Source organism: Magnolia sinica, chromosome 4, assembly GCF_029962835.1.
Source record: "Magnolia sinica isolate HGM2019 chromosome 4, MsV1, whole genome shotgun sequence".
NCBI lineage: Eukaryota > Viridiplantae > Streptophyta > Magnoliopsida > Magnoliales > Magnoliaceae > Magnolia > Magnolia sinica.
In genome coordinates this window covers 20320152-20347639 of record NC_080576.1, presented here as the reverse complement: position 1 = coordinate 20347639, position 27488 = coordinate 20320152, and the positions used below count along the sequence as shown (strand labels likewise).

The 27488-nt window shown below is 41.7% G+C and overlaps 1 protein-coding gene across 1 annotated transcript; it reads right to left on the bottom strand.

The window, feature by feature from the left end:
- Positions 1 to 270: 270 nt before the first annotated feature.
- LOC131242702 (E3 ubiquitin-protein ligase CHIP) lies at positions 271 to 27180 on the bottom strand. The gene is made up of 8 exons (XM_058241527.1): positions 26846 to 27180; positions 26646 to 26713; positions 26442 to 26505; positions 4495 to 4566; positions 1813 to 1946; positions 1510 to 1663; positions 1315 to 1425; positions 271 to 806 (listed from the first exon to the last, which is right to left on the bottom strand). The coding sequence occupies exons 1-8, from the start codon at positions 26972 to 26974 to the stop codon at positions 681 to 683; spliced, it is 858 nt and encodes a 285-aa protein (XP_058097510.1). The 5' UTR covers positions 26975 to 27180; the 3' UTR covers positions 271 to 680.
- Positions 27181 to 27488: the final 308 nt, after the last annotated feature.

The following is a 27488-nucleotide window of genomic DNA, read 5'->3' as shown; positions in this document are numbered from 1 at the left end:
CACATCAGCATGCATGCTCACCTTCAAATAGGAGGTCGAAACCACACCACAAGAGAGGATGCATGAGATGATCTAACGCAGAGATCCAATTTCCTGTTCACTTGTGAAATCTGGGGTGGAGAACACACGCAACTCTCTTCTCTAGAATCCAACAGATAGTATGGGCTTAAAGCATTGGATAGAAAAAGAACGAGGAAAACCCAATCCAAAAATTAGAGGCTGATGGACCAATGTGCTCCCCACTGAAAACTGCACACGATGAAAAAAACAGAAAAGAAAAGCTTTCCATGCCAAATGCAAGGAAAGCACACATGATGAAAAATACCTGAGAATGCATACAGTTTGCCTTCCAAGAATGGAGAAACTGTTTGTGGCTCACTACTCTATATATGTCTTTTAAATATGTAAAATCTAGTCTACTGCCAAACTGTACAAAGAAAACAAGAAATAAGAACTGGCGGTTGACCACCATCTACATACAAACACAGATGGCAGCTTTACGACCGTGAGGGAGGTAAAAATGAAAGGAACAATGGAAAACCACACCACACGCATCAATGAAGGCCTGAAAGCCAAAGCAGAAAGACAGAAAAGGGTGCCAAACAGAACAGACTCCAGGGGAAACTGTTGCCCAGTACACATAAGAATCTCCCCTCCCAAGCCCTTTCTAATGATAATCGTCAGCTTGTCTTGTAAGCCCATCCATGCTTGTCTAGGTATGCTTGAACTGCTTCCTTGATGGCAAGGTTCGGTGCCAGCTGGTGTTGGTCGAGCGGCTCCCTCGTGATTGGATCAAACTTCCCCACCTATTCTCAATTAACATGTATATTGATTTTGAAGCATGAAGTAGATGAGGAAATGTAGGGGTCAGCGCCTCAGCAAATGTACAGTTTGCCGTCGCATGTGATTTTGCACATGTGGCGCTCATGGTTTAGTGATCCAGACAGCAATTGGACAGGACACCCACTGTGGATGCAGGATGCCCCAAATGTCTTACATTGCAAGCTCCCAAACCCTTCAATAATCAGGTTATTCCCCGTTGAATGTGAGATGTTGCTATATTATTCTCTTGATCATCTATTTGCACCCCATTTATTCTGAAGGATTAGGATCATCCAACCTGGGAGAGACTAGGGAGGCATCTGCCATCCATGCCGAGGTCCACCCATAAACCAGTCTAGGTCATTGAACCATAACTCCACATGTACTGAATTCTGGATATCAGTGCATTCCTGGGGCTCAGGACCCCTTTAATTAAGAGTAGAAAGACAGTACAGAGTAAGAACAAGGAGCAGCACAGAACCAAGAAATCACCTTCTGAAGATGATCAAGGAGCACTGCCCTCTCGTACGTGACCCCACTAGGAGTGATGACAGGATCGCGGAAGATGTCGAATGTGATTTTACAGCAGAGGTAATCAGGCACCTGAAGTTCTCAATTAGACCAAACTGACAAAAAGAGGAAACGGGTAGCTATTTGCAATGGATGATTGGATGTCCAAGGTCTCACCTCAGTCGGTCTATCCGCCTCCGCTGCTATCCTGAACACCTCCTCCAGAGATTTCAATTCTTCTGATTGAGCATTTGCATCTTCATCATTGCCATCTTGTGGTTGAGAAGAATCCAGAAAATGTTTCTCCGCTAAAGCTGTTTCGCACGCTTCTCTGGAATATAAACGAAAATAGCAAATGTAAAAATGATAATCAAATAGTAAAATGTGAGTAAGCTGTGTGCCCAAAAATCTCAGAAGGCATTAGAAATTGTGGAATTTTCTTCGTTGTCAAAGACTTCGTAGAAAAATATGGATACCCACTTTAAGGTCCGCAGCTTCCACTCTCGTTTACTAGATGCATCTTCCCACTCAAGGTACTTTGCTTTGGCAAGCTCCTGCCAGATCTCCTCCACCATGTAGCCATTGGGGTTTGCTCCCCTCCCAAGATCCAAAGCCTAGGCAAAGAAGGTCTGCATATGTTCAGTAGTGTTTCCTTCTAAAATGAGAACAGCCATATTCAAGAATATAGTAATATCATACTATAAACACATAAGCCATAGAATGTAAATGGAATTGAAGATTATTCCAAAAATCAAGGTTTCCTTTTCTTTTCTTTTTTTTTCCTTTGAATTTTCTTTCTTCAATTCTCTTTCTTTTCTTGAAAGAAGGAGACAGTACCATGATCCCTCAATTACTAACAGATAGATACAATGGCTTGAAACACAACCAAAAAGAAGACAAAACAAAAAACTCCTAAACAGGATCCTCTAAACCAAACATTTGTGATCTCCCTCCAACTTCTGATGTTACTCATTCGTAGAAACCTATCTTGAAAGAACTTAAGGACTTGCAGGACCTTCCTACAACCTGGAGTACAGATATGTGCTCATTGAGTCATTGTTGAAGGATAGCACATTCCACCCTTGGAAGAACTCAAAGACGTGCAGAAGACCTTTCTCCGTCCTGCACCACAGAGATGTGCTAATGATAGTCACTGTTCAAGGACAGCAGATTCAGGCAATCAACTTTGGTAGAAGATGCCTGGCAGAACAAACATAATGAACTAACACCAAACGTCGAAGAAGAACATTAGGGTTCCTTGTGTTTTAGATGTGAATATCTAAAAGGAAGAAAATGAGGAGAATGGACAGTTTATACAGGTTGAGAATCACAATAGAAGGCCATGCATTCAAGGGGCTATTCTCCCTTTTCATAGACTTTCCAGAGGAAAGAATTTTGCTAAGTTCAGCTGTGCTAAGGCCGTAATTATTCCAGGATGAAAGAACCTTTTTCATAAGAAACAAATATGACAATTTATTAATAAAGGATTACAAGAAATTTACAGAGGGGCTAACAAAGGAGAATTTTCATGAAAGGATGACAAGAGATTTACATAAGGGCCAACAATGAGTGACCCTTTCGTCCCTCCATAAGGAGGATACATGAAGAAGCATGATCTCCATGGAATCATCTTATCACTGGTAACCCACTGGACGATATGTTGATGTCTCCTTTGATTAAAAGATTATCGCCTTGCTGACAGTCTGTAGGTATCTCCTGTAAGAAGATTACTGCCATGCTGACGATCTGTTGCTTATTGGTGTCTCCTTCAATAAAAGATTACCACCGTACTTCAAGGTAAATATGCACATCCCCTAGAGAAAGAAGTTGAAGACAGACAGATGACAAAGAAATAGAAGAATCTGAATGGAGGACTCAAAATTCCAATAAGAACCCAATCGATGGTTGTGGAATCTATTATGCATTTTATGGCATCGATAATGAGATCCTACAATTTCTTTCCTTCCACAAACACCACAATACAGCATAAGGCATCATTTTCCAAATGGATCTAGTGACAGTACAGAGTAAAGAAACATATGAACCCCGTCTTTTTGTCGTTCCAGCATATAACACAAATGGTAGGGAGAGCTAACCGCACTTCTCAAGCATTAATATTTTGTTAGCTGTTGCAAGCCACACAAACAACAGAAATCTAGAAGGAATTGGAGCTTTCCATACTTTTGCACAAGGGGAGAACTGTTCATCATGACTGCTAATTTGGAAACCTCTCTTTCCAAATGAGAACTGATGCTGGATTTCCAAATGAGAAGAAAGTTCCAGTGGTCACAGTGGAGAATGGGGCTTTGAAGAAGCGTCTTCTTCTGACTCTTGTGTCTAGGGAATTGTCTTTGAGGAAGCGGGTTCAAAGATGAATGCTTTCATGTAGAACCTCTGGTGTTGATCACATTCAATGTGTATCTGAAGACAGCATGTTGCATGGCCCCATCGAGGATGGCTTAGTAGGTGAGAAGCTCCGATGGCTGAAGAAGAATTAGTTGGCCAGACTGACCTAAATAAGATCCACATCCTAGAGGAACACTTCCTTAGACCTGATACATATTAAGAATGACTAGGGAATTGTCTTTGAGGAAGAGGGTTCAAAGATGAATGCTTTCATGTAGAACCTCTGGTGTTGATCGCATTCATTGTGTATCTGAAGACAGCATGTTGGCATGTTGCATAGCCCCATCGAGGATGGCTTAGTGGGTGAGAAGCTCCAATGGTTGAAGAATGATTAGTTGGCTAGACTGACCTAAACAAGATCCATATCCTAGACGAACACTTCCTGAGACCTGATACATTATAAGAATGCTTAAACACTAAGAACATGCAAAGAAGATAGCAGACTTCCCAAAGAGGTATCGGATAATGAACAAGGTAGAATGACAGATAAAGATTCAACAATCATGAAAATCCCATTGATTGGCTACAGATTCAAATTGATCTACATGAGTTCAGAAAAATTCCCTGGATATTAATGGAACTACTGAATCTAATTGCCCAATTCATTTTTTCATGTTGGTGATCAAAGTATCAGGAGATGAAAAGATTTCAAATGCATGGAATATGTGATAGACAAGAACATAGCGACAGACTTGCTTAAGCTGAGCATAAGAAATCCAGAAATTATTTTAGTAGTTAGCATGGACCTTCCCTTACCTTGTCCAATTCCTTCACTCCTTCAGCATATTCTTGCCTCTCTAGCAGTGCAAGTCCCAGCATATAGTGGCCCTGCCACATATTTAACATCAACTCATTGACTGTAAATGATAACAGATTATTTTAAGAAAGAACACGCATGTCATAAAAAAAACAAATATAAAGTGAAACTTGATAGTAAGCATGGAAACATAAATAAATACACATGAAGCAACAAGACTCGCAAAAAAGGCAAAGAAATTCTAGAAGAGGAGTTCAGCACTTCACAGGAAACACCTCAAATTGTTTTCAGCCATAGCTATTGGCTGAAATGATGGCTCACAGGTTGGTCTCGTCATTGCAAGTGACCTACCAACAATGCCATTAGTTCCGTAGAAAACATAGCTTGGGGTATTTGACACATGATGCCATTTATTTCCCTTTTCCATATTGTTTTTGCCAGTGCATGTTATGCACTAAGTGTACTTTTGAAAGGTAAAGGATTTTGTTAAAGAAAAGAAAGCAGTATAGACAAGGAATCTACGCCGAAATTACATCACAATAGACCATCAATCCAGCGAATCTAACGAATAATCAGCAAAGAGATATGATCCAGTGCTCTTAGACCACTATTAGTTATAGTGCCCCTAATTGCATCAGTTTACTTGGACAGTTCAATTGATTGATCTGACCGTCTATCAAGTCTACAACACATTTACTTGACTACCGTGCAAAAATCGCATTGATTGGATGATCCAATCCATCCTTGATTTGGCCTTATTTCCTATAACCATCCCTTTTCTAAGCCAGGGATGGGATGGACCTATGGCTGCCTAACAAAGTGGTTCTTTAGAATCAGCAGAACTCCATGATGGCCCTAACAAATAGATGGACAAATGATTGGCTGGACCTATTTTTGTATAAACAATCATAACCATCCATATTAAAGGCCATTGATCAAATGGTTATTATTATTTTTAGATTGGCATGATATTTGCATGGTAACTCATGAAATGTGCATTGGGAATAATGATTAATGAACAATCTGGATCAACGGATTACAGAAGCATCTTTCTGCTCCAAATAGAACACAACCAAGCAAGGAGAGCAAGCTTCCATGACTCCCCAAGACAAGGAGCAAAGGTCCAATCATGTCCAGCATTACAAAACAACATTGGAAAAAGTTCATACAAGCATTCCCACACAGCCCTAGCATAGACAGAAAGATTATGCAAAAAGAAGAAGCAAACTTCAGCATAAGCAGGAATGTAGTCCCTCAAGAAAAGGGAGACTACAACCAAAAGAATTACAGGATGAAGAAAATCTGAAAATATTGATAGTAGTAGTAGTATGGTCAATGTCACCACTATTTGTGGTCGGCTTTGTTTGACCATTCACAATCTATCTAGGCCCTTATTCTTGATAGGTGAAAACACCTTCCTATCCCTACTCACCACCTCAGTCCAGGCCCTTGTATCTCTTCCTCACATCCACTTTTCAAGCCCTAATCAATGTTTCTCTCCTTACAGGAATCGCATGCAGTCTTTGTTGCAGATGACCAAACCAGCTCAATCAACTCCCGGTCATTGTATATCTTATTAGGGTTACTCCTAGATTCATGAGAAAAAGTTGTGACCAAAGTTCGATGCTAGCTGCCAACCTGATGCAATGCGAGCGCAAAATCCCACCGGTGGAGTTAAGAGTGGGATGGTGGAATAGGGTGTAGCTGACCCCAATTAGTTGAGATACAGCAATGATGATGATTATTAGGATTACTTCTACATTGCTTCAAATGACCTGTTCTTGATTCTACCCTTCCTAGTCTTCCTATACATCCATCTCAACATACTCGTCTTTGCTCATGTTTCCTTCTAATTGACCAAAAGTCTGCCCCATCTCAATTTTGCCTGGTAGCAATTGCACCTGTTGGTAGCATTTGCACCGGTCGATGCCCAGCTTGCAGAGAACAGGGGGGTTGATGTCTTGTAGTTGGTTATCAAACTTTCCCAAAACTACTATGTGAATGATGATGATGATGATATTAATTAATTACTAATAAGAAACCTAGTACTACATTGAGACCAGAGAGTTTTTGCAAGAAACATTGGTTACATTCTAGCAAATTAGTAATATGTACATGAGGTGATGCAAATGAAATAACTTGAAGAAGAGACTGAAGTAGGAAAGAGAACATAACAACATCAAGCACACACAAAAAAAAAAAAAAAGAAGACGAGGGGGGGGGGGGGGGGAAGAGAGAAAAGAAGTGCTCCCCTGCGAACCATAGCGCAGGAGAGCTATGTGCGAACTAAGATCTTAAAGTCCGCAGGCTCTTTCAAAAGAAAATTTCAGGGGAGCCTCTCTCTTAGTCCACATCTCTCGATTTGATGCGGACATCAGTGGTGCACCCTTTAGAGTGTACCAGAGCGGAGAAGTTGATGTGGATGGACGACGGGTCCATCGGACCCACTTTCTGACGCACTACAAGTGCAGGAGCGGCATGACCGCACCCCGACTATAGATCCATGGGTTGGATTTCACACCCTACCACACTGGTGTTCGCCCCGAATATATCCGTGGGTCGGATTTTACACCCTACCACATTAGTGTTTTAGTTTTAGACCTTTTTGTTATTTTCTTGTTTCAGGGACTTTATTGCAACTTTCTTTATTTTTCATCTTTATGTTATTTTTTTTGTTTCCAGGGGCTTTAGTACACTTTTACTTTTTCCATAGCTTATATATACATTGTGAGAAACCCTATTTTCATTATTATTGAATGAATAAGAATTCGTCTATTTTCTTCCTCTTTATTCAAGAGATTAGGGTTTCAGGATTGACCCTTGGGTATTAAGGATTCTACCCCGATTTCGGGTTTCCCTCTTTCTAAAATCTTCGAGGTGCAGGAAGAGGTAAGAATCATCCTTATCCTTTTCTTTTGACGACAAATGACCTATACCTTCTTCATCTCAAACCCCTCATCCTTCACCCCTATCATTTCTCTCTGGATACCCATTTCTAGTTCGAACAGAAAAGAGGAATGGTTAGTTGGTAGAATCAAATCCAAGCTTACTCGTGGACTAACTTATGCTAGATCTAGGATATCCTCATATCCCGAGGTCCTCCATTTTTACTGTTTACGTGATCTTATGCTAAAGGGCATGATCCTGACGGAATAACCTCATCTTTGTATTAAGATTCACCTAATCACTTTGATTGGAAACAGTTAGTTAATTAGTGTATCTATTTGAATATTCTTTAACCTGATTATACATGCATCTAGGGTTAGGTTATTACATGTCCCTGCATCAAATTTGATATCAAAGCAAGGTTTTAGCGTTAGGTCAATTTATTGTCAATTCGTCTTTATAGTGAAAATTTTCTACAGAAACCCTTTACCTAAAATTTAAAAAAAAATTACAACTCAACCCATGTGACCAACTCTACGTAGGGGTCATATTTTGTTGAGTTTAGTTAGCATTTTTTTCTAGGTTTTGTTGAGTCCCCATATAGATCCAGGCCATATAAGGTAGTTGCATTGCATTAGTATCATCGTGTTTACCCCTTTCTCGCACATAGACCTAGGAAAATTCACTTGTCATTCCTGGTGTATGCCCACGCGCACTGGTTGTGGGTTTGGTCTCCATTACACCATGGACTCCGATCAATTTACCAAGGCTATGGAGGGCTTAACTAAGAAAATGGATCAACAGCTTCGAACCTTGAGGGATAATATCGCGCAGCAGTTTGCGCATCAAGATGGTAGGTTCGCGCGTCTAAAGGAGAGAGTTGTGCATCTAGAGACTGGTATTCTAACTGCCACTGTAGGTGGAGCCCAGGCGACCTTCGACACTGGGGTTGTCGATCAGTCCCAAGTTGTGGGCCCTTATCCACCTAGGGATGGTTTGGGCGCAGACCAGGCCTGTGGGCCTGGCAATAGACACGATGTGGTGTATTCATTACCACCCACACACAATCGTGATCCTGTTTTTCCCGCCCAGTGGGAGGGCCATAATGAAGTGCGTCGTCAACACCCCAGAGATATCATGAGCATAAGGACCCTGCTTCTAAGGTCATGAAGGGCATTAAGGTTGACGCTCCCAATTTTGATGAGAAATTGGGCCCCAAAGTTTTTTCTGACTGGTTAGCAGACATGGACCACTTCTTTGAGTGGCACAGTTTGCCAGACCCACGACGAGTCAAGTTCGCCAAGATGAAATTGGTGGGCCAAGCAAAACTATATTGGGGGAATGTGGAGCGTCATCGTGAGCAATCTGGAGAGGGGTCAGTTCTCTTTTGGATTGAGATGAAAGAGTTGTTGCGAGAGAAGTATGTTCCTCTTTCTTACAGGCAGAAGCTGTTGGATCAATGACACATTTTGCGCTAAGGATCCATGACGGTGACGGAATACATCACCAAGTTCGATGAATATATGATGAGGTGCAATGTGGATGAGTACCCTGCTGTGGTTCTCTCCCGTTTCCGTATAGGCCTCAGGCCTGAGCTTCAGCGGGAGCTCACGCTTCACATGCTCACTAGTCTGGAACATGCTTACCGGGTGGTGCAAGAACTGGAGCACTATGTGCGCCAGTCCAATGTGAGGGGGATTGATTTTCGACCTACTATGCCTAGAGTAATTCCACAGGGAGCGAGACCTCAGGTCGAAATTCAACCCAGAGCTCAATCTAGTACGCAACCAGTCAACAAAAATCGAAGTAACAATATGGTTGGACCAAGTACTAGGCCCGCAATGCCAGGGCAGTGCTACCGCTGTGATGGCATGGGTCACATCACTGCCGAGTGTTCAAATAAGGGTGGGCGCATTGCCTTTGTTTCCGAACACCCCACAAAAGAAGTGGCAAATAAAGTTGATGGTAACCAGGGTGATGAAGAGATCATTATCCCCTCCCTTGACCCGGCTAGTGATGTCGAGGATGATACTGTGGAGACTATCCCACTTGCAGTGGTAAGGTGCGCCTTGACCCAGATGAAGGAAAGCGAAGATTGGCGTAGAACCACCATTTTCCACTCTTACGCCAAGTGCGGAGAAAAGATCTGCAAAGTGATCATAGATAGTGGGAGCTGTGAGAATATAGTTTCCCTAGTTACTTTGAATCGCCTGGGTTGAAGCTAGTCCCTCATCTCAACCCATATAGAGTTTCTTGAGGGGATGTGACATCCCACTCTGTGACCCAGCGATGCCTTGTTCCGATTGAGTTTAGACCATACAAGGACAAGTTGTGGTGTGATGTGATCGCGATGGATCTTAGCCAAATCATCTTGGGAAGGTCATAGCTTTATGAAAAAGATGTCACAATATTCAGGCACATGAATAATTGTGTGTTTAAACATGAGGGAAAGAAGCTTGTCTTGAGCCCGCTCCCTCCCAAATCATTAACGGGAGCGAAAGATGTTGCGCCCCCAGGCGTTCCTAAGAGTCAAAGGGCGCCTTAGTCGAAGTCTTTCCACATCATAGATGCTAAGGAGTGTGAGAGAGAGATTAAGGCAGGGACTATGGTGTACAGCCTACTAGCTAGGGAGAGTACACCTGAGATTGCTATAGGGATACCTTAGGAGGCTCATCCGGTCCTAGAGGAGTTTCGGGATGTCTTCCCTAAAGACCTCTCAGACGAGCTTCCACCGATGCAAGACATTCAACACGCGATAGATCTCGCCCCAGGAGCGACCCTACCAAACCTCCCTCACTACAGAATGAACCCCACCGAGCATGCCGAGTTGAAGAGGCAAGTAGATGAATTGCTTAAAAAGGGATTCATTCGTGAAAGTTTGAGCCCGTGCTTCTTACGCCCAAGAAAGACAGCACATGGCGCATGTGTTGATAATAGAGCCATAAACAAAATCACTGTCAAGTATCGGTTTCCCATCCCGAGGCTTGATGACATGCTTGACATGATGGCCACCTCTACTATCTTTTCGAAAATTGACCTCAAGAGTGGTTATCACCAAATTCGTGTTCACTAGGGAGATGAATGAAAAATTGTCTTCAAGACGAAGGACGGGTTGTACGAGTGGCTGGTTATGCCCTTCGGGTTAACTAATGTCCCAAGTACGTTTATGAGGATGATGACCCATGTGTTGCGACCCTTTATAGGCAAGTTTTTAGTTGTGTACTTTGATGATATCTTCATCTATCGTACGTCCCCTAGCCAGCACATCGAGCACTTGAGGCAGGTCCGCAATGCCTTGTGCGTAGAAAAGCTCTATGCGAACCTCAAGAAGTGTTCCTTTTTGACCTCCCGTGTCATCTTCCTAAGGTTCGTTGTATCGTCAAAGGGTATGTTTGCAGACCCTGAGAAAGTCAAGGCTATTGTCAATTGACCTAAGCCGCGTACCATACACGACGTGCGAAGCTTTCACCGCCTAGCTACATTCTATCGGTGGTTCATCCGTGGATTTAGCTCAATTATAGCTCCCATCACAGATTGCATATGAAAGGGGGAGTTTCAATGGACTAAAGCCACGGCACAGGCTTTCTCAGAAATAAAAAAGAAGATGACGGAAGCGCCAGTCATGCGTCTGCCTGATTTTACCAAAGCTTTTGAGGTAGCGTGTGACACGTTAGGAATTGCCATAGGCGAAGTGCTAAGCCAAGAGAGACATCTTATGGCCCTTTTTAGTGAGAAGCTGAACGAGGCTAAACAACGCTACTCCACTTATGATAAGGAGTTCTATGCGGTTGTGCAATCATTGTGTCATTGGCGGCATTATTTATTACCGCAAGAATTCATCTTATTCTCTGATCATGAGGCCTTGAAATATTTGAGTTCTCAAAAGAAGTTGAGCCATAGGCATGCCAAGTAAGGACAATTTCTTCAAGAGTACACGTTTGTGCTTAAGCACAAGGCTGGAAAAGAGAATAAGGTTGTCAACGCGCTTAGCCATTGTATCATGACGCTGCGGTCCATGAGCATTGAAGTTACAGGCTTTGAGCAACTCAAGGGTGAGTACTCAAACTGTCCTGATTTTAGGATCATTAATGCGTCATTGTCTAGTGACCCCCCCTCAAGGAGTGCGGAGTTCGTCCTTACAGATGGATATCTTTTTAGAGGGGACAAGCTCTGTATCCCACGCACATCCCTCCGCGATTTTCTAGTTTGGGAGCTACATGCTGGAGGGCTGGCAGGTCATTTTGGTCGAGATAAAACAATTGCCCTTGTGTCTGATCGTTTCTATTGACCTAATCTCTAGCGAGATGTGGCTAAGATTGCAGGACGGTGTCGGACATGTCAATTGGCAAAGCAGAGGAAGCAAAATAGAGGTTTATATACTCATTTGTCAGTTCCACATGCCCTGTGGCAGGATGTTAGTATGGACTTCGTGCTTAGGCTTCCCAAGACTATTCGTAAGCACGACTCCATACTCGTGGTTGTTGATCGATTTTCTAAGATAGCCCATTTCCTACCATGTTATAAGACCTTAGATGCCTCCCACGTCACTAAGTTATTCTTTCAGGAGGTTGTGCGACTCCATGGAGTACCTAGATCCATCGTGTCTGACAGAGATACTAGGTTCACTAGTTATTTTTAGAACTCTCTAGCATCTTTTGGGTACGAAGCTCCAGTTTTCTTCAGCATATCATCCCCAGTCAGATGGTCAAACAGATGTAGTGAACCGTAGCCTAGAAAATTTGTTTAGATGTCTAGCTGGAGACCACCACAAGACCTGGGACACTATTCTTCCCACAGCAGAGTTCGCGTATAATTCTTTAGTGAACAGGTCCACAGGAATGAGACCATTTGAAATTGTTTCAGGTCTTAGACACCGAGCCCCCATAGATTTGATCCCCATGGCTAGCCTACAGCGTCCATCAGATTTAGGAGAGTCCTTCGCCCAGCATGTACATGCATTGCATAGTGAGATCAGGCGGAAGATTAATTCAAGTAATGAATATTATAAACTTTTTGTTGACACTCACAAGAGATTTAAGGAATTTCATCCTGGAGATGACGTCATGGTTCATATTAGGTCTGATCGGTTTCCATCCGGATTCGTGAAGAAGTTTCATGCCCGTAGCATAGGCCCACATAAAATTGTGAAAAGGTTGGGGTCTAATGCTTATGTTGTTGATATCCCTACTACCATAGGCATCAACTCCACATTTAATGTGGAAGATCTAGTTCCTTTTCACAAGCCATTACCTCTATGCACTGGTTCCCCCCGAGACCTTGGCCACAGCCTAATCTTCCTTTACCCATCTTACCTTCTCTTCCACCTGCACCAAGAAGAGACTCAATCGAGGACATTTTGGACTCCGAGGCGGTTTCCACTCGCTCCGGGGGTTTCTAGAAATTCCTAGTCAAATGAAGGAATAGACCCATTACAAATAACTCTAGGATCACAGAGGCAGAGCTGCAGTGCATTGACCCCGATTTGCTCAAGAGATACAAGAGTTCACTTTCGCCAGTGGCGAATTCTTCCTACCCGGGGAGAATTGATGCAGACATCAGTGGTGCGCCCTTTAGAGTGTACCAGAGGAGGAGGCATCACCACAAAGTACCAGAACGGAGGAGTTGATGTGGATGGACAACAAGTCCATTAGACCTACTTTCTAATGTGTTACAAGTGCAGGAGCGGCATGACCGCACCCTGACTATAGATCCATGGGTCGGATTTCACACCCTACCACACGGGTGTTCGCCCCGACCATAGATCCATAGGTCGGATTTTACACCCTACCACATGAGTGTTTTAGTTTTGGACTTTTTTGTTATTTTCTTGTTTCAGGTGCTTTATTGCAACTTTCTTTATTTTTCGTCTTTTTGTTATTTTTCTTGTTTCCAGGGGCTTTAATGTACTTTTACTTTTTCCATAGCTTATATATACGTTGTAAGGAACCCTATTTTCATTATTATTGAATGAATAAGAATTCGTCTATTTTCTTCCTCTTTATTCAAGAGATTAGGGTTTTAGGATTGGCCCTTAGGTGTTGAGGATTCCACCCCAATTTCGGGTTTCCCTCTTTCTAAGATCTTCAATGTGCAGGAAAAGGTAAGAATCATCCTCATCCTTTTCTTTTGACGACAAAGGACCTATACCTTCTTCATCTCAAACCCCTCATCCTTCACCCCTTTCATTTTTCTCTGGATACCCCTTTCTAGTTCGAACAGAAAAGGGGGATGGTTAGTCAGTAGAATCAGATCCAAGCTTACTCGTCGACATGAAATAACCTCATTTTTGTGTTGAGATTCACCTAATCCCTTTGATTGGAAACAGTTAGTTGATTGGTCTATTTATTTGAATATTCTTTAACCTGATTATACATGCATCTAGGGTTAGGTTATCACATGTCCCTGCATCACGATCTCTCATACACTCTAAGCTCTGTGGGCCCGGCATATTCTATGTGAAACATCCACTCCGCCCATCAAGTTCTATCCTTGGTTTTAGGCCCTAGGAAAAGCATCGGCCAGATAGACAAATCAGCTGGGCCACACCATAAGGAACAATTGGGATGGGATTTGTGTGTGGGGCCACCATGGCATGTATCTTTCATCAAGCCCATTAATTACATTCAAATCACCAGCAAGGGAAGATGCAAAAAACAGCCTTGTCCCAAACTCATGCAGGCCACACTGACGTGAACTTAGAGGTTTAGGAGCAATTTTTCATTACACTCATTGGTATGGGCATCGAGTTTAATATCAGGATCATCTTCCGAGTGTACAGTTAAAATAATGGGTTTCACCTGATGGACAGAGGCGATTTACATATACAACATCGTGGGCCTCACAAAGCTTATGTATATTTGCTGTGTAAAACATGTGCTGTAGACAATTTTGGTCTGTTCGAGATAGAGGGAACGAGGATAACTCAGAAAGGTATCCTCTAAAACACCTGTTTTAGGCAAGGCATAAAACACTCAAGCTCTATGATACCCACCAGTTGTATATGAAAAAAGCCATCTGTCCATCAAGTTATATCCTCGATTCTAGGACCTGGGGAAAAATTAACCAAATCCACAACTTAGGTGGTCTACTCGACAGGGAACAATGGGGATGGAATTCCAACCAGAGGTTTGTTTGTGGGGGCCATCATGGTGTATATCTTTCATTAAACCCGTTGACAATGTGTAATTCACCAAGTGAATATATAAATATCATGCTGATCTAAAACTCAAGCAGGCCACACCACTTGAACTCAAGAGGTTTTAGGAACAATTTTACAAGGTTCCAATTGGTGTGGCCCATAGGAGTTTTTATTAGGCTGATCTTATGCATCCACTGTTGGTTTTCACCTGATGGATGAGGTGGGTTTACAAATACAACATGGTGGGCCTCACATAGCTTTTATGCAGCTGCGTAAAACAGGTTGTAATCTTGCATACAATTCTGGTCTGGAAACTCATGTGCGACTTCCGTAGAGAGTGCCTACCACTTCTGTGAGAGGAAAGACTATACATGCATGAGATGAACCTTGCTCCAAAAAAATCAGGCTGATTCAACACTCAGCAGGGCCACCCCAGAGGGAATTATACCCAAAAACCTCTAAATACACATGTTATGGCCCACTTGAGTGGAATGCTTTCATCATGATGATGCAAGTTGAATGAATAGATTGGATGATATATAGACAGTGTGTTGGGCCCTACAAAAAACTACTGATTTCTGTATTCCAAGGCGAACAAGTGGCATCATGCTTGATGAATGGGTAGAATCTCACCTACTTGGAGAGAGAGAGAGAGAGAGAGAGAGAGAGAGAGTCAGGGAGCTGCGAGAGGCTTGCCCTGAAATTTTCTTTCGAAACCAAAGAGCTAATGGACACTTATCTTCACCATTAGATGGATTAGATGATCCAGATCATAGTTCACACATAGCTCCCCTATGCTACAGTTCGCAGGGGAGCAATCTCTATTTGAGTGCGTTTTGAAAGATGAACAACAATTTTATTGAAAAAGCATGCAAAGCTCAAAGCAACAAAACAAACTTTTTTTTTTTGAAAGATACAACACATAATTACTTCTCTCATATGCACCCTCCTCCGAACCACTCTCGTTTTGGAAGCACCAGTCATTTCTCTCCCCCAAGTAGCCCATAGTACAGCCATCATAACTAATTTCCACAACGTGACCATCATTGATTCACCATCAGGCCAAGCTAGTAAGAAGCCCGCAATAGACCCCAGCATTGAAGTTGCTCCATAACGATAACGGTGGCCGTAATGGCCACCACCGTTACCATTATGATACACACCATAACAGCCCCTATAACAGTTGTTACAAACCTTTTTTTTCAATATATTTCTGAACCGTTACAGGGCCGTTATGGCTCTTTTTTTTTTTATAATGGCCACGCGTAGCAGTTATGACCGTTACTATTACGGCCATCATGTAACCGATTCTTAATACCATGTCAGCATCACCCAAGAAATGCCAAAGAAAGTGATGAGCTTTTCCCACACCTTCTGGACAAAATGATAATGGAGAAATAAGTGATCCACCATTTCCACCCCCATAATACAAATCATGCGACAATAGGGATTACTAACGATCCCTTCTCAAGGTTATCACTTATCAATAGTAAGGATCTTGTTCATTCTCACCAACCAAGGCCGCTACTTTGGGAGGTACATTGCAAGACCAAACAAAAGCCGAAATATTGCTTCCCTCACCTGAGGTTTGATCCAAACTGAAAATCACCCCGATTTTTCCCAGGACCACAACATTGAATCCTCCTCACCCAGAGCTGACTTGAGGCAATGGAGCCACTCCAAAAGCCGAGCATATGCCTCCACTTCCTCATCTAACAAATTTCTTCAGCAAAGGGGAGACCAAACCACATAATCACCAATGAACGAGTAGCATCAATTGACAATCACTGTCAAATCTATGGCTACTTTGGCTAGAGTCCAAAATGAGGATCGGAGTGAGCTCTCCCCGATCCACAAATCCTTCCAAAACCGGTTACGTTTCCCATCATCTTGAGAAAAGCGAATCTGCTCCTTAAATTTGTGCATCAAAGATGTGATCCCCAACCATAGTCCGGATGTCTTGTAGAGAGACAAGTCCTTCCCCCACCATCCCCCTTCCTGGAGGCTGCATTTGCTTGCAATTACTTCTCTCCACAATCTTTCTTCCTCTGACTTAGGCCCTGCACAACCATTTTCCTAGAAGAGCTTGATTCATCTGCTCCAGGATCCTTACATCAGCTTCTCCCTCATTATGTGGTTTGCAAACCTCTCCGCATTTTAAGAGGTGGAATTTATGCTTTGCCTCAACTCCTTGCTATAAGAAATTCCTTCTAAGCCTTTCAAACCTATCCACTACCTATGTCACGCACTTACAAAGCAAAATTTAGCGAACTAGTAGATTTGACATGATTGTTTTTTATCAACGTCAACCTATCCCCTAATGAAAGATGTTCGCGTTTCCACCTAGATAACTTCCTTTCGACCCTTTCAGTGACCTTATCCTAAAGATGTTTGGACCACTTACCAACACACAAAGGAAGCTCAAGATCCATAGATGGAAGAAACCCCACCCTAAACCAGAACACCTTCGCCAATGAAGCCACCTCTTCGCTAGAAGCGCACACCCCAAACAATTCACTCTTAAAGATGTTGGCTTTTAAATCCAAAACCACCTCAAAACATCTCACCAACTTCCTCAGATTATCCACCATTTCAACTTCTATGTTGCAAAAGAGAATGGTGTCATCAACAAACTGAAGATGAGAGAACATAGGCACGAAACCTTCCATCTTAAAGCCTGTAATCAAACCAATTGACTGAACTTTATCGAGCATCTTGCTTAGCCCCTTGACCACCACCACCACAAATAAAAAAGAGGATAGTGAATCCCCTTGCTTAACAGCCTAAGGGCTCTCGAAGCAGGAAGAAGCCTTTGGAGAGCTGTTTATCATGACCGAAAACCTTGATGAGCATTCTTTCATGTGCTTGTGAGCAATAATAGCGCTATCCATCTGTATGTGTGCGCACGCAGGGGCACCCGTGTGTGTGTGTGCGCGCACATGGCAATGCCCCTTCTACTTGCAAGTTATGGAAATTCCAGATAAGGTCCCTAAATATCCCACAATGACCTTGTACATCAACCATCACATTAATTTTGACAATGATATAAAAATCCCTAAATTATCCCTAAAACCTATACACAATCAACATGATTGAACTAACCTAAGTTGCCAGTTTTTCTTAAGCAACCTATCTTAAAACCTAAACTTGTATGGGGGTGGGGGTCCAGAGCAAATTAGAATTCCCCTAACCAATCACACAAAATTTTTTCCAATAATATGTTTTTCCGAAATAAAACTAAAATATAAGTCGCTTTGTTGTCCCGATTACAAAAATAGAAGACTAATCAAAGAACGATGCTAAATAGATAAGAAAGATCTAATGGGATTCTATTGCATCACTGGCTGATTGGTTTTGCATAGATGGTTGATTGGATCATGTTGCCTAATTAAGAGGCTTGGGCCTCTTTGCCGATGAGTCAATTGTGGAGCTTGGACTTGGGCCTAATGGATCTAAGCCTGGCCCATGGGTATTGGGCCTAACCAATGTGGCTCGGCCTACATCAGTTCTCCCAGGTTTAAAAGGACTTGGACTTCGGCAGGTTAATGGACTAATATTTCTCATAAAGGTCAAGATTCATATGTTGGAATTCTCTAGTTGTATTCCACGTAGCATTGGAGAAAGTAGTCCTTGCCAATGGACATGAAATTTTTGTTAACCACCTTGGCACGTGGAGATGATCTGGTCATCAAGAACATTGATGATCATGTTTGCACGTAACAAAATAGTCGAGGGTGTGATAGCTTGCTCCTCAATACCATCATCTGTATGGTTCCCACAATATATAGAAAGATCTTCCTCATTTAAGGTTAACACATATAGGTAAATCCAGTGGGAGGTCTAAAACAAAAGCAATGGAACTAATCTTCTTTATGATTTTGAATGGTCTCATATTATAAAGATAGAGCTTCTTTGAGGACCTGGGTGGCAACCGTTTAAGTCGAATAAGGACCATAACCATGTTGCCCCCCACAAATTCTACAAAACATCTTACATCTGCATGTTGCTTATAAATTTCATTACTTGCGGTGATATTACGTTGAACTTCATCATGCATCTACCACATATGTGGATGAAATCATCAACTTTTGCACTTGGCTTCGACTCTATAGATAGAGCCAAATTGAATAGAAGACGTGGACATATACTAGGCATTGCTTCAAAAGGTGACATCCATGTGAACCCATTGACTGAGATATCTTGGGCAAATTGAGCCCTAGGTATTACAAGGTCCCACATAACTATATGATTGTGGACAATACACCATAATAACTTAACTAAGCTACAATTGACTACCATTGTCCCATCATTCTGAGGGTAGTAGGCACTAGAGAACTTAAGCTTGGTCTTCATTATTAACCAAAAGTATTCCAAAAATAGCTCATGAACTTGGCAACACGATTTGACACAATCATCTTCAGAAGCCCACGAAGTCAAACAACCTCTTCGAAAAAATAATCGAGCAATCTTGAGGGCATCTGTTGTAGTCAAACATGATATGAATGAGTCGTCTTTTAAAATCGGTTAACCACCACAAACACGTAGTCAACTTTTCAACCAGTCTTTGGCAAACCCAGAACAAAATCTGTGCTGAGATCTTCCCACGAAGCATGTGGGATCAGTAGTGGTTGGAACGATCCATTGTTTTTCTTTTGACCTTTAGTGAGTTGGCAAACTATACATAACTAGAAAATTTGCAATATCCGATTTTAGATGAGGCCAAAAGCATTTATCTCCAACAAGGGCTAGGGTCTAATCACACCTTTACGTGACCACTACACCCATCGACGTGTTATTCTCTCACAACATGCTTGTGGATGGATTAGTAAAAAAAGTTGTGTCATGCTGAAATTTGAATGCCTCGCATGCCTTTTTTTTACAAATGCCCTTGCATCCTCACCACTAAGAATGTATGTATAAATACTTACAAAATCCTTATCTTCCACGTACTGATGTCATATTTCGTCAAATTCGGAACAGTGGCAAACATCTATGGCAATAAATTTACATGGCGGCTCAAGGCATGAACAACATAATTGTCCTTGCCATACTTCTGATGGATAACAAAGGAGAATTCATGTAGATAATGCTTTATTTCACACGATGAGCACTCATCTTTTGTTGAGAGTTTAGATACTTAAGTGATTCATGATCAGAATTTAAGATAAACTCTTTGCCAATCAAATAGTGGCCAATGCCATAGAGTCATAACAACAACATAGAACTCAAAGTGGAGTATCGTTGCTTCGCATTGTCAAGCTTCTTGCTGAAAAATGTTAACAGATGATCCTCTAGTTAAGGACCACCAATGCAGATGTTGGAAGTATCATAGGTCACCTTAAATACCTTCTCAAAGTCTAGAAGGTGCGAAACTAAAGCTTCAATTATCTTACATTTGATTATATCAAACACTTATTGCTGTAATTGACCATCAAAACTCTTTTTGTTTTATGCAATTGGTGATCGAAGCCATAATGCTACTAAGTTCCGCAAAATGTTTGTAAAATGTGGTGAGGACATGAAAACTACAAACTTCGGAGATAGTGGTGGGTGTCAGCCTATCAACAATGGCTTTCCCCTTGCCGGGGTTCACTTTTACACCTCATGATGAGACAATGTACCCTAAGAAGATCATAGGTGTACTCATGAAGGTACACCTTTTAAAGTTGATGTAGAAGCACTTACAGCGAAGGACTTTAAAGACAAGATCTAGATGATTGAGGCACTCCTCCCTTGACTTATAATAAACAAGAATGTAATTGAAGTATACATGATAAACTTGCTAGTAAAGGATTGCAACAACTGGATCATGACACACATGAAAGTGACAGGCGTGTTTGGAGGCCAAATGGCATAACTAATCACTCATAAAGACCGTCCTTCATCATAAATGTTGTTTTCCATTTGTCATCCCTGCTTGGTCAAATAAGGATCTGGTTATATCCATTGCGAAGATCAAATAAAGAAAATGGTAGCACCTGGCGTCAAGTCTAGCATATAATCAAGCTAAAGAATGGGGAAGCGGTACTTCACTGTGATTTTATTAATAGCTCAGTTGTCTACACACATACACCATCTCTCATCCTTATTGGTGTAAGGAAGGCCATCACGACACATGGGCTTAGACTCTCTCAAGTATAGCCCTTTTTAGCAACTCATCAACTTAGCATTTTAACTTGATGTGCTCAGTTGGACTCATTCGGTATGCTAGTAAATTCGGTAACGATGCTCGAGGGACCAAATCTATGGCGCGCTAAATAACCCAAGGCAATTCCTTAGGCAAATCATCAGGGACTACATCTTAAAAGTCATGGAGCATGAATTTGACTTCATTAGAAATAAACTCATCCTTATCAGTAACAGGTTCTTGCACATGTTTTGTGACAAAAGCGAACATTATGCCTTTCCCCCTACTCTCTTCCTTAAACTTCTGCATAGTGAGAACATAGGAGTTAGGAATAATAGATGATGTTGACTATGAGGGCATAGAGAGAGTCGACATGGGCTACAATGGGCAAAGATGGATTCGATGACCTCAGCATAGGAAGTATGTGTGTTAACCTCATCGTCGATTTGCACCTTTCAATCAAAGCACCAAGGTTGACCAAGAAGGATGCGGGTGACATTCATCGGAATAATGTCACACCAAACACCATCCTCATAAACGTCGATTTTAAAAGATATCAAACACCTTTAAGTCATGAGGATGGCAATGTCATTGACCCACGCAACCTTGTATTGTCTTGGATACTTTTCAATTGACAATTCGAGCTTATTAATTTCCTCTTGTGAGGCAATATTTATCGCACTACTACCATCGATGATCATGTTACAAAACCTACCCTAGCACTTTGCGTACGGAAAATAGTGGTCCATCACCAGTGTTCTACTTGCTTCTCAATGTTAGTAAGAAGTCAGGGTATGATAAGAGTGGGACCCTCAACTTCGGCTTCAGCTACAGTTTTAACAAGGAGTCTTCTAGCTGTGATGTAGATTCTATATGGGGTTGTTCCATCTTGATGTGCTCATCGTAATACTCAAGGCCATCCCGATAGGAGGGCTCCTTGTCATTGTAGTAATGGAGTTTCTTGGCTTGCAGACACTCATTAGAAAAGTACCCTCTCTATCCACAACAATAACTGCCAAAATCCTGCCAATCTCGCCGAAGGAGAAGCTAATATTAGGATCTCGCCCTCATGTGTGATGCAGGACATGAAAATTAACTATGATATGCAAGATCTCAGGCTTTAGATCAAACTAATTTAGAAACATGCACATAAGATTTCCACATCCCACACAAAAGTTCAAACATTCATACAAGAGGAATCTGTGCGAGTCCAGGCTTACACATGCTAGGGCTAGATCAATAAAAATTATTAGCCAAACGATATTCAAAGGAAAGTGAAAATCATCCACACATGCACAGCAATCAGTCTCTAACCCAAGGGATTCCCCAATTTCAGTTCAGAAAACTCTAGGATTAAAAAATGGACAAATAAGTTGAAAGTAATGCAATCTAGGGTTAGGGTTAGGGGAAAGAGGTATGAGAGGGGTAAAATAGGCGAGAAATCTGAACCTAGATATAGTCCTCGCGCCCGGACGGCGAGCCAAGCCTGTCGTACATGCGCAAGGGCCTAGCCACACGTGCGAGGAGGCGCCGAACGCTAAAAGCGCCTCCCTGGCTCTAGTTGGCCAGGGGAGGGCTTCAAAACTCCCGAGTTGCATGTCGATCGGATGCGCAGTCTGTGTGTGGTGCTCCGCTAAAGTTTCAGCTCTCCTACAGGGCCAGATTCTAGAAACTGGCTGTAGGGAGAAGAACTGCTGCAAAAACTGACGAATTCGAAACGAAGATGGTTGTAGAAGGTGAGAAGTATGAATGATAGAAGATATGGGCGGATCGGGATAGATGTAGCTTCGCACCACGGTAGTTAGCCCTTCAATGAAGGGAGGGCTTCGCACCCAATTGGATTTTTCCACAACTCGGGAACTCAGAGAGAAGAAAAAAAAATGCAAGAATTTTTTATTAAACTTCAATGAATCAAAAAGCTACAAGGGGTGCCTATATATATAAAAAAATCTATACCCCATACTCGCACCATGTGCACAATCTATTAATTGGCGATGAAGTAAACCAAAATAAAAACTAATCAAAGAAATCTAAACCATCCATGATATTCTAAATAACATTAATAAGCAAAACCTAAAACATGAGATTAATCAGACTAGTGGGTCACGATCATGAGATCCCATGATGGGCTTTACTTGACTATCGGGCCCACTCCAACAAACCAAAACTCAGTCTTCTAAGTAGGAGGCGCTCCCTAAATGTCATCATCAATCCAGATCGATGGTGGGGCCCTCCTTGCGTGCGTGCGTAAGGGGGGGCGTGCGTGCGTGTGCGCACGTGATGTCCCCATCGATGTGTCATGCCACTGCATCTAGTTGCCTCTAGTATGAATTTTGTGGTTAAGGATGCTACAAGGGTGATGGTTGCCTTATAGGCAGAGAATGCATTTGCAGGCGCGGCTAAAAAGGGTAGAGATGTGGTTGGCAGTGTTATGGTGTAGTCCGATTAAGATGTGGATCCAGACCTTTCCTTAAGGCTCCCCGGCTGGAGTTGAAGAGTTCGTTGTCGTACTTGTTACTCAGCTCGTCAAACCTTCCAATGAATATCGTCGACAGACTCGAAATCATACATTGATCATCTCGCACTAGATCTCCTAACGTAACCCTACCCAATAGTGGTTAACCATTATACAGTCGGTCTTTGTGCGCATACAACGGACGATAAGCGCTTGCCAAATCAATGTAGATCCTTTTACAACAAGATTGAGTCTTCTGGGGAAGTCCCTATTAAAGCTAGGAAAAGAGCAATATCATGGGCCTTCTGCCTCAAAATTTTCTCTGGTTGTAATAGGGATTCTATTATTTCTAGGGGCCTGGTCTGCCACTTTTTTAGTTGGATGATTCCTCATCATCTCAACCTTTTTCGTTTTTTTTTTTGCAAGCCTTTTGGCCCCATTCTTCTTAATAAATTTGTATTGCCATGCAAAAAAATTGGTACCATAGCAAGTTCTTTCTTGCGGCATGTTTCCTTTTCTTCTCTTTGCCCTCATATCTACCCAGCCATATAACCTCACCCTAACACGAAAATAACCCCAATTTCCCCAATCACATCGCCTAAATCCAAGCCCTAACCTTAATCCCATTCCAAAACCCAACCATAGCCCTCTCCCATACCAAAATCCAAACAATCACCATTATTCAGCCCTAGTTACCCATTAGCCATCCCTATTTAGTTCCAAGATCCTGATTTTATTACGAGAAGGAGAAAGAAAACAAAATAGAACCAATGTCTTGAAGCTTAATTTTGCACAACCTTTTTTTTCCAAATTGTAGTGTTCATCCACAAAAGAATCAAGACAGCAGAGGAAAAGGTGGTGAATGGACTGCTCATCCATTTTGCATATTACACATCTGTTAAGGAAGCAAAAACCCCTGCACTTCAAGTGGTCAACAGCGAGGAATTTGTCTTCCAAGGCCATCCCAATAAACACCACCACTCTTGGGGAGCCTATGACTTCCAAATTGAGCCAAGGAAAGGGGAAGAGTGCGTCTCCACTGCATCTTGGAAGATCAACATTCCAAAATTTCCAAGATGCATTCCATTTCCAAATCCAAGAAACAGAATTCTCTTCATTAGGTGAGAGGAACACATGTTCTAGTTTACACATGAGCTCCTGGAAGGGCTCAGTTTTGCACTTATAAGGATTCTTTTGAATAACATGTACCATACCACCTACCCCTATTTGCTCAGTAAATTCTTCCAGGATGCATTCCATTTCCAAATCCAAGAAACGGAATTCTCTTCATTAGGTGAGAGGAACACATGTTCTAGTCTACCCATGAGCTCCTGGAAGGGCTCAATTTTGCACTTCAGGGATCCTTTTGAATAAAATGTTCCACACCACATGCCCCTATTTGCTCAATAAATTCTTCCATTGTCCTGTACATGTTTGGATATCTTTCTTGCTAACTGGATGTCTTTAAAGCAAATATCTTCCAAAAATCAAACTCTATCACTTTTATTTACCACAAATGCCGATCCCTCCTACAAGGTCATGCCCCGAAGCAGTGGATCAACCAGAGATAATACCTTTCCAAACCTTGAAAACTACTCCCTTTTCAATGCCTAGATCCCTTACTCTGTTGGTTGTCCCATGCTTTCTGCTAGCCACTCTCCTCCAAAGGCTTGCTTTCCTTTCCAATTATCCACCAACATTCGATTTCTCTCCCTTCCGTCCCCAAACCAAGGGACCCTACCCTTTTTGGTTTTTTGGACCTCACTCCGCTCGAGGAAATGGAATTTTCTCCATTCACCTTTAACTTCCCATAAAAAGTCCCTTTGAATATTTTCAACCTTCTTGGCTACTGAACTTGGAATTTTGAAAAGAGATGTGAAATAGATCAACATGTGGCAGGGTTGCTATTTTTAGCATTTTACAGCCTCCCAATGATAAGTAGCTATTCTCCATGAATTTCCTTTCAACCTTTGGTCTGAGGTAGATGCTTATTACAGATTGGCCCCAACCAGAAGGTTCAGATTCGTAAGCTAAAGATTCTTAGTCTTCGCATCCTACAAAATCTCTGCCAGGCAGCATGGATCCCCCTCCACTTTCTTCACCAACATCACAATTTTTACCAGATTACGTTTTTTGTTTAAACTGGCTTAGTAAGCAATGAGTGGCCTTTCAGTCAAATTCCAAGAATGGTGTGTGCAAGGCCACAAGTAGGGAATACTCCATGGTTACTTGTTTACAAAGACTCTATCGTTTGAAGCCCATGACGGGTTACTTTGTAGGGTTTGATGCTCCCAAAACTAGCCACCCAATGTTTGGTTCTATCCTTTCTAATGGTGTGGTGCCTAGAGGAAGATTTTATGTTCATTCAACAATCATAATTTCTACCTTGTGGGGGTTTCTTGGAAAGAATTTCCACAACAATTACTTCAAAAAACTGGTAGCCATATCCAGTGTTTTAAATATCGACGATATCGACCGATATATCCCACGATATATCTTGTATCCCACTTGTGCGATACAAAACACACAAGTGGTGAGATATATCCCACATGTTCGATCCGGTGAGCATTTTTTAATTTTTGATTACTTTTTTTTTCCGTAAATCATGTTAAATTGATGTCAAATTGTTACAAAACATGAAAAATCATGGATTGGGAGCTTCGATTTCGAGATTTGGAGGAGAAGGGCGAAGTTCAGAAAATTGAAAAAAAAAAAAAAAATCCCAATTTCTCGCAAATCGGTCTCAATCTTTGCGTCCAAACATAAAATCAAACATGAATGTAACCTAATCTAGTGATTCTTCTTTTGCTTTTGAATGTATTTGTTGTGTTTCCACATGTCTTCTTACATTTATAAATTATATGAATATACTCGCATCAATTCAGTTAGACAACGCATAGATTAGGACCATATACAAAGAAAGCCTATTATGTGCACTTGTTTTTTTGTAATGTTTTGATTTATAAGTGTGTATTGATGTCTTTTTTAACAATCACTGAAATTTCATTAACAATTCGACCAATTTCCAATGTTTTCCCATGTTTCCAACAACAACGATACATTACGCGATACAACCGATATATCCCATGCGATAACCAATACGTATACATATCCCAAGGGTGCGATACATAATGCGATACCGATATTTCGAACACTGGCCGTATCTCATATTGAAATTAATTTCAATTCGGCTCAATTTCCAAACCGCCCTGCATCCCCTAATCATGGTAATATGGGCACGCACCCTAAAATTCAATGTTGAGGGAAATAAAGAAAAAGCAATTCAGAAAACCCCAGTTAAAGTAGAGAGACGGCAACAAGAACCAATGAGATCATATACCTTGACGGAACTGCCATCGAGTTCAATAGCTTTCCTGCAATCCTCCTCCACCTTCGTCCAATTGCTACCAAACCCCACAACAAAAGGAGAAGAATAAAAAATTTAAAAAAAAAAATCAAAAATCAAAACCCATTAAAATACGGCGAGAAATTCTCAAAAAAGGATGAAAGAAACAGGAATAGAATAGAAATGATCTGTAATTACTTCTTCTTCCGATAGCACAATGCTCGATTTGTCCAATAAACCGGCACATCTGGGCAAAGAGTAATAGCCTAATAAAAACACAGAAAAGCAAAGATTCATAAAAATAATAATAATAATAATAAAGACAGATCCCGCCCTCTCAGGAAATTCAACAAACAGGAAACGTACAAAACAAAAAACCAAAAAAGAATATTAAGAACCTCGGTGTAAGCATCGATGGCGGCTCCGAATCGATCTTTCTTGAAGCACAAGTTCCCGTCTTGTTTCAGAAGCTCTGCTTGCTTGGCCGCGCTCGCTACCACCGTCGCCATTTTTCTCTGAGATCTCATGAATGAAGATGAAAATCAGAGAGATTTTTATTTATGTTTTCCAGACGCTTTTAGATGATGTTGTTGGAAGGTTCCAGGAGAGGGAGAGTAAGCAACGAATTCCACTGAACTAATCGCATTTCCTCTGCATTTCCCACGACGGAGGAAATGCCTTGGAAACTCATCTCAGAAAAAGAGGCAAAAAAGAATAGAAAAGAAAAGAACAGGAACTCGAATTGCTTGTGTGCCCTCACTCTCCACCCCCACCGCGCTGTCCTTAAGAAATCCTGACCGTTCATCAATTTCGCAAGTTTACAATAGGATGATGACAAAAAAGAGACAGATGTAAAACTCAGGTGCGCCACGCTACAGAAAACAGCGAGAACGGGTACGACCACCGTTGAAACCGTCCCGGAGTAGGTCCTGTTGTTTATACATTATCCAAACCGTTCATGAGGTCATTTCTAATGGATGAACAGAAATTACAAATATTAGTCTGATCTATAACTTCTATCGCCCACAAACGTTTCGATAG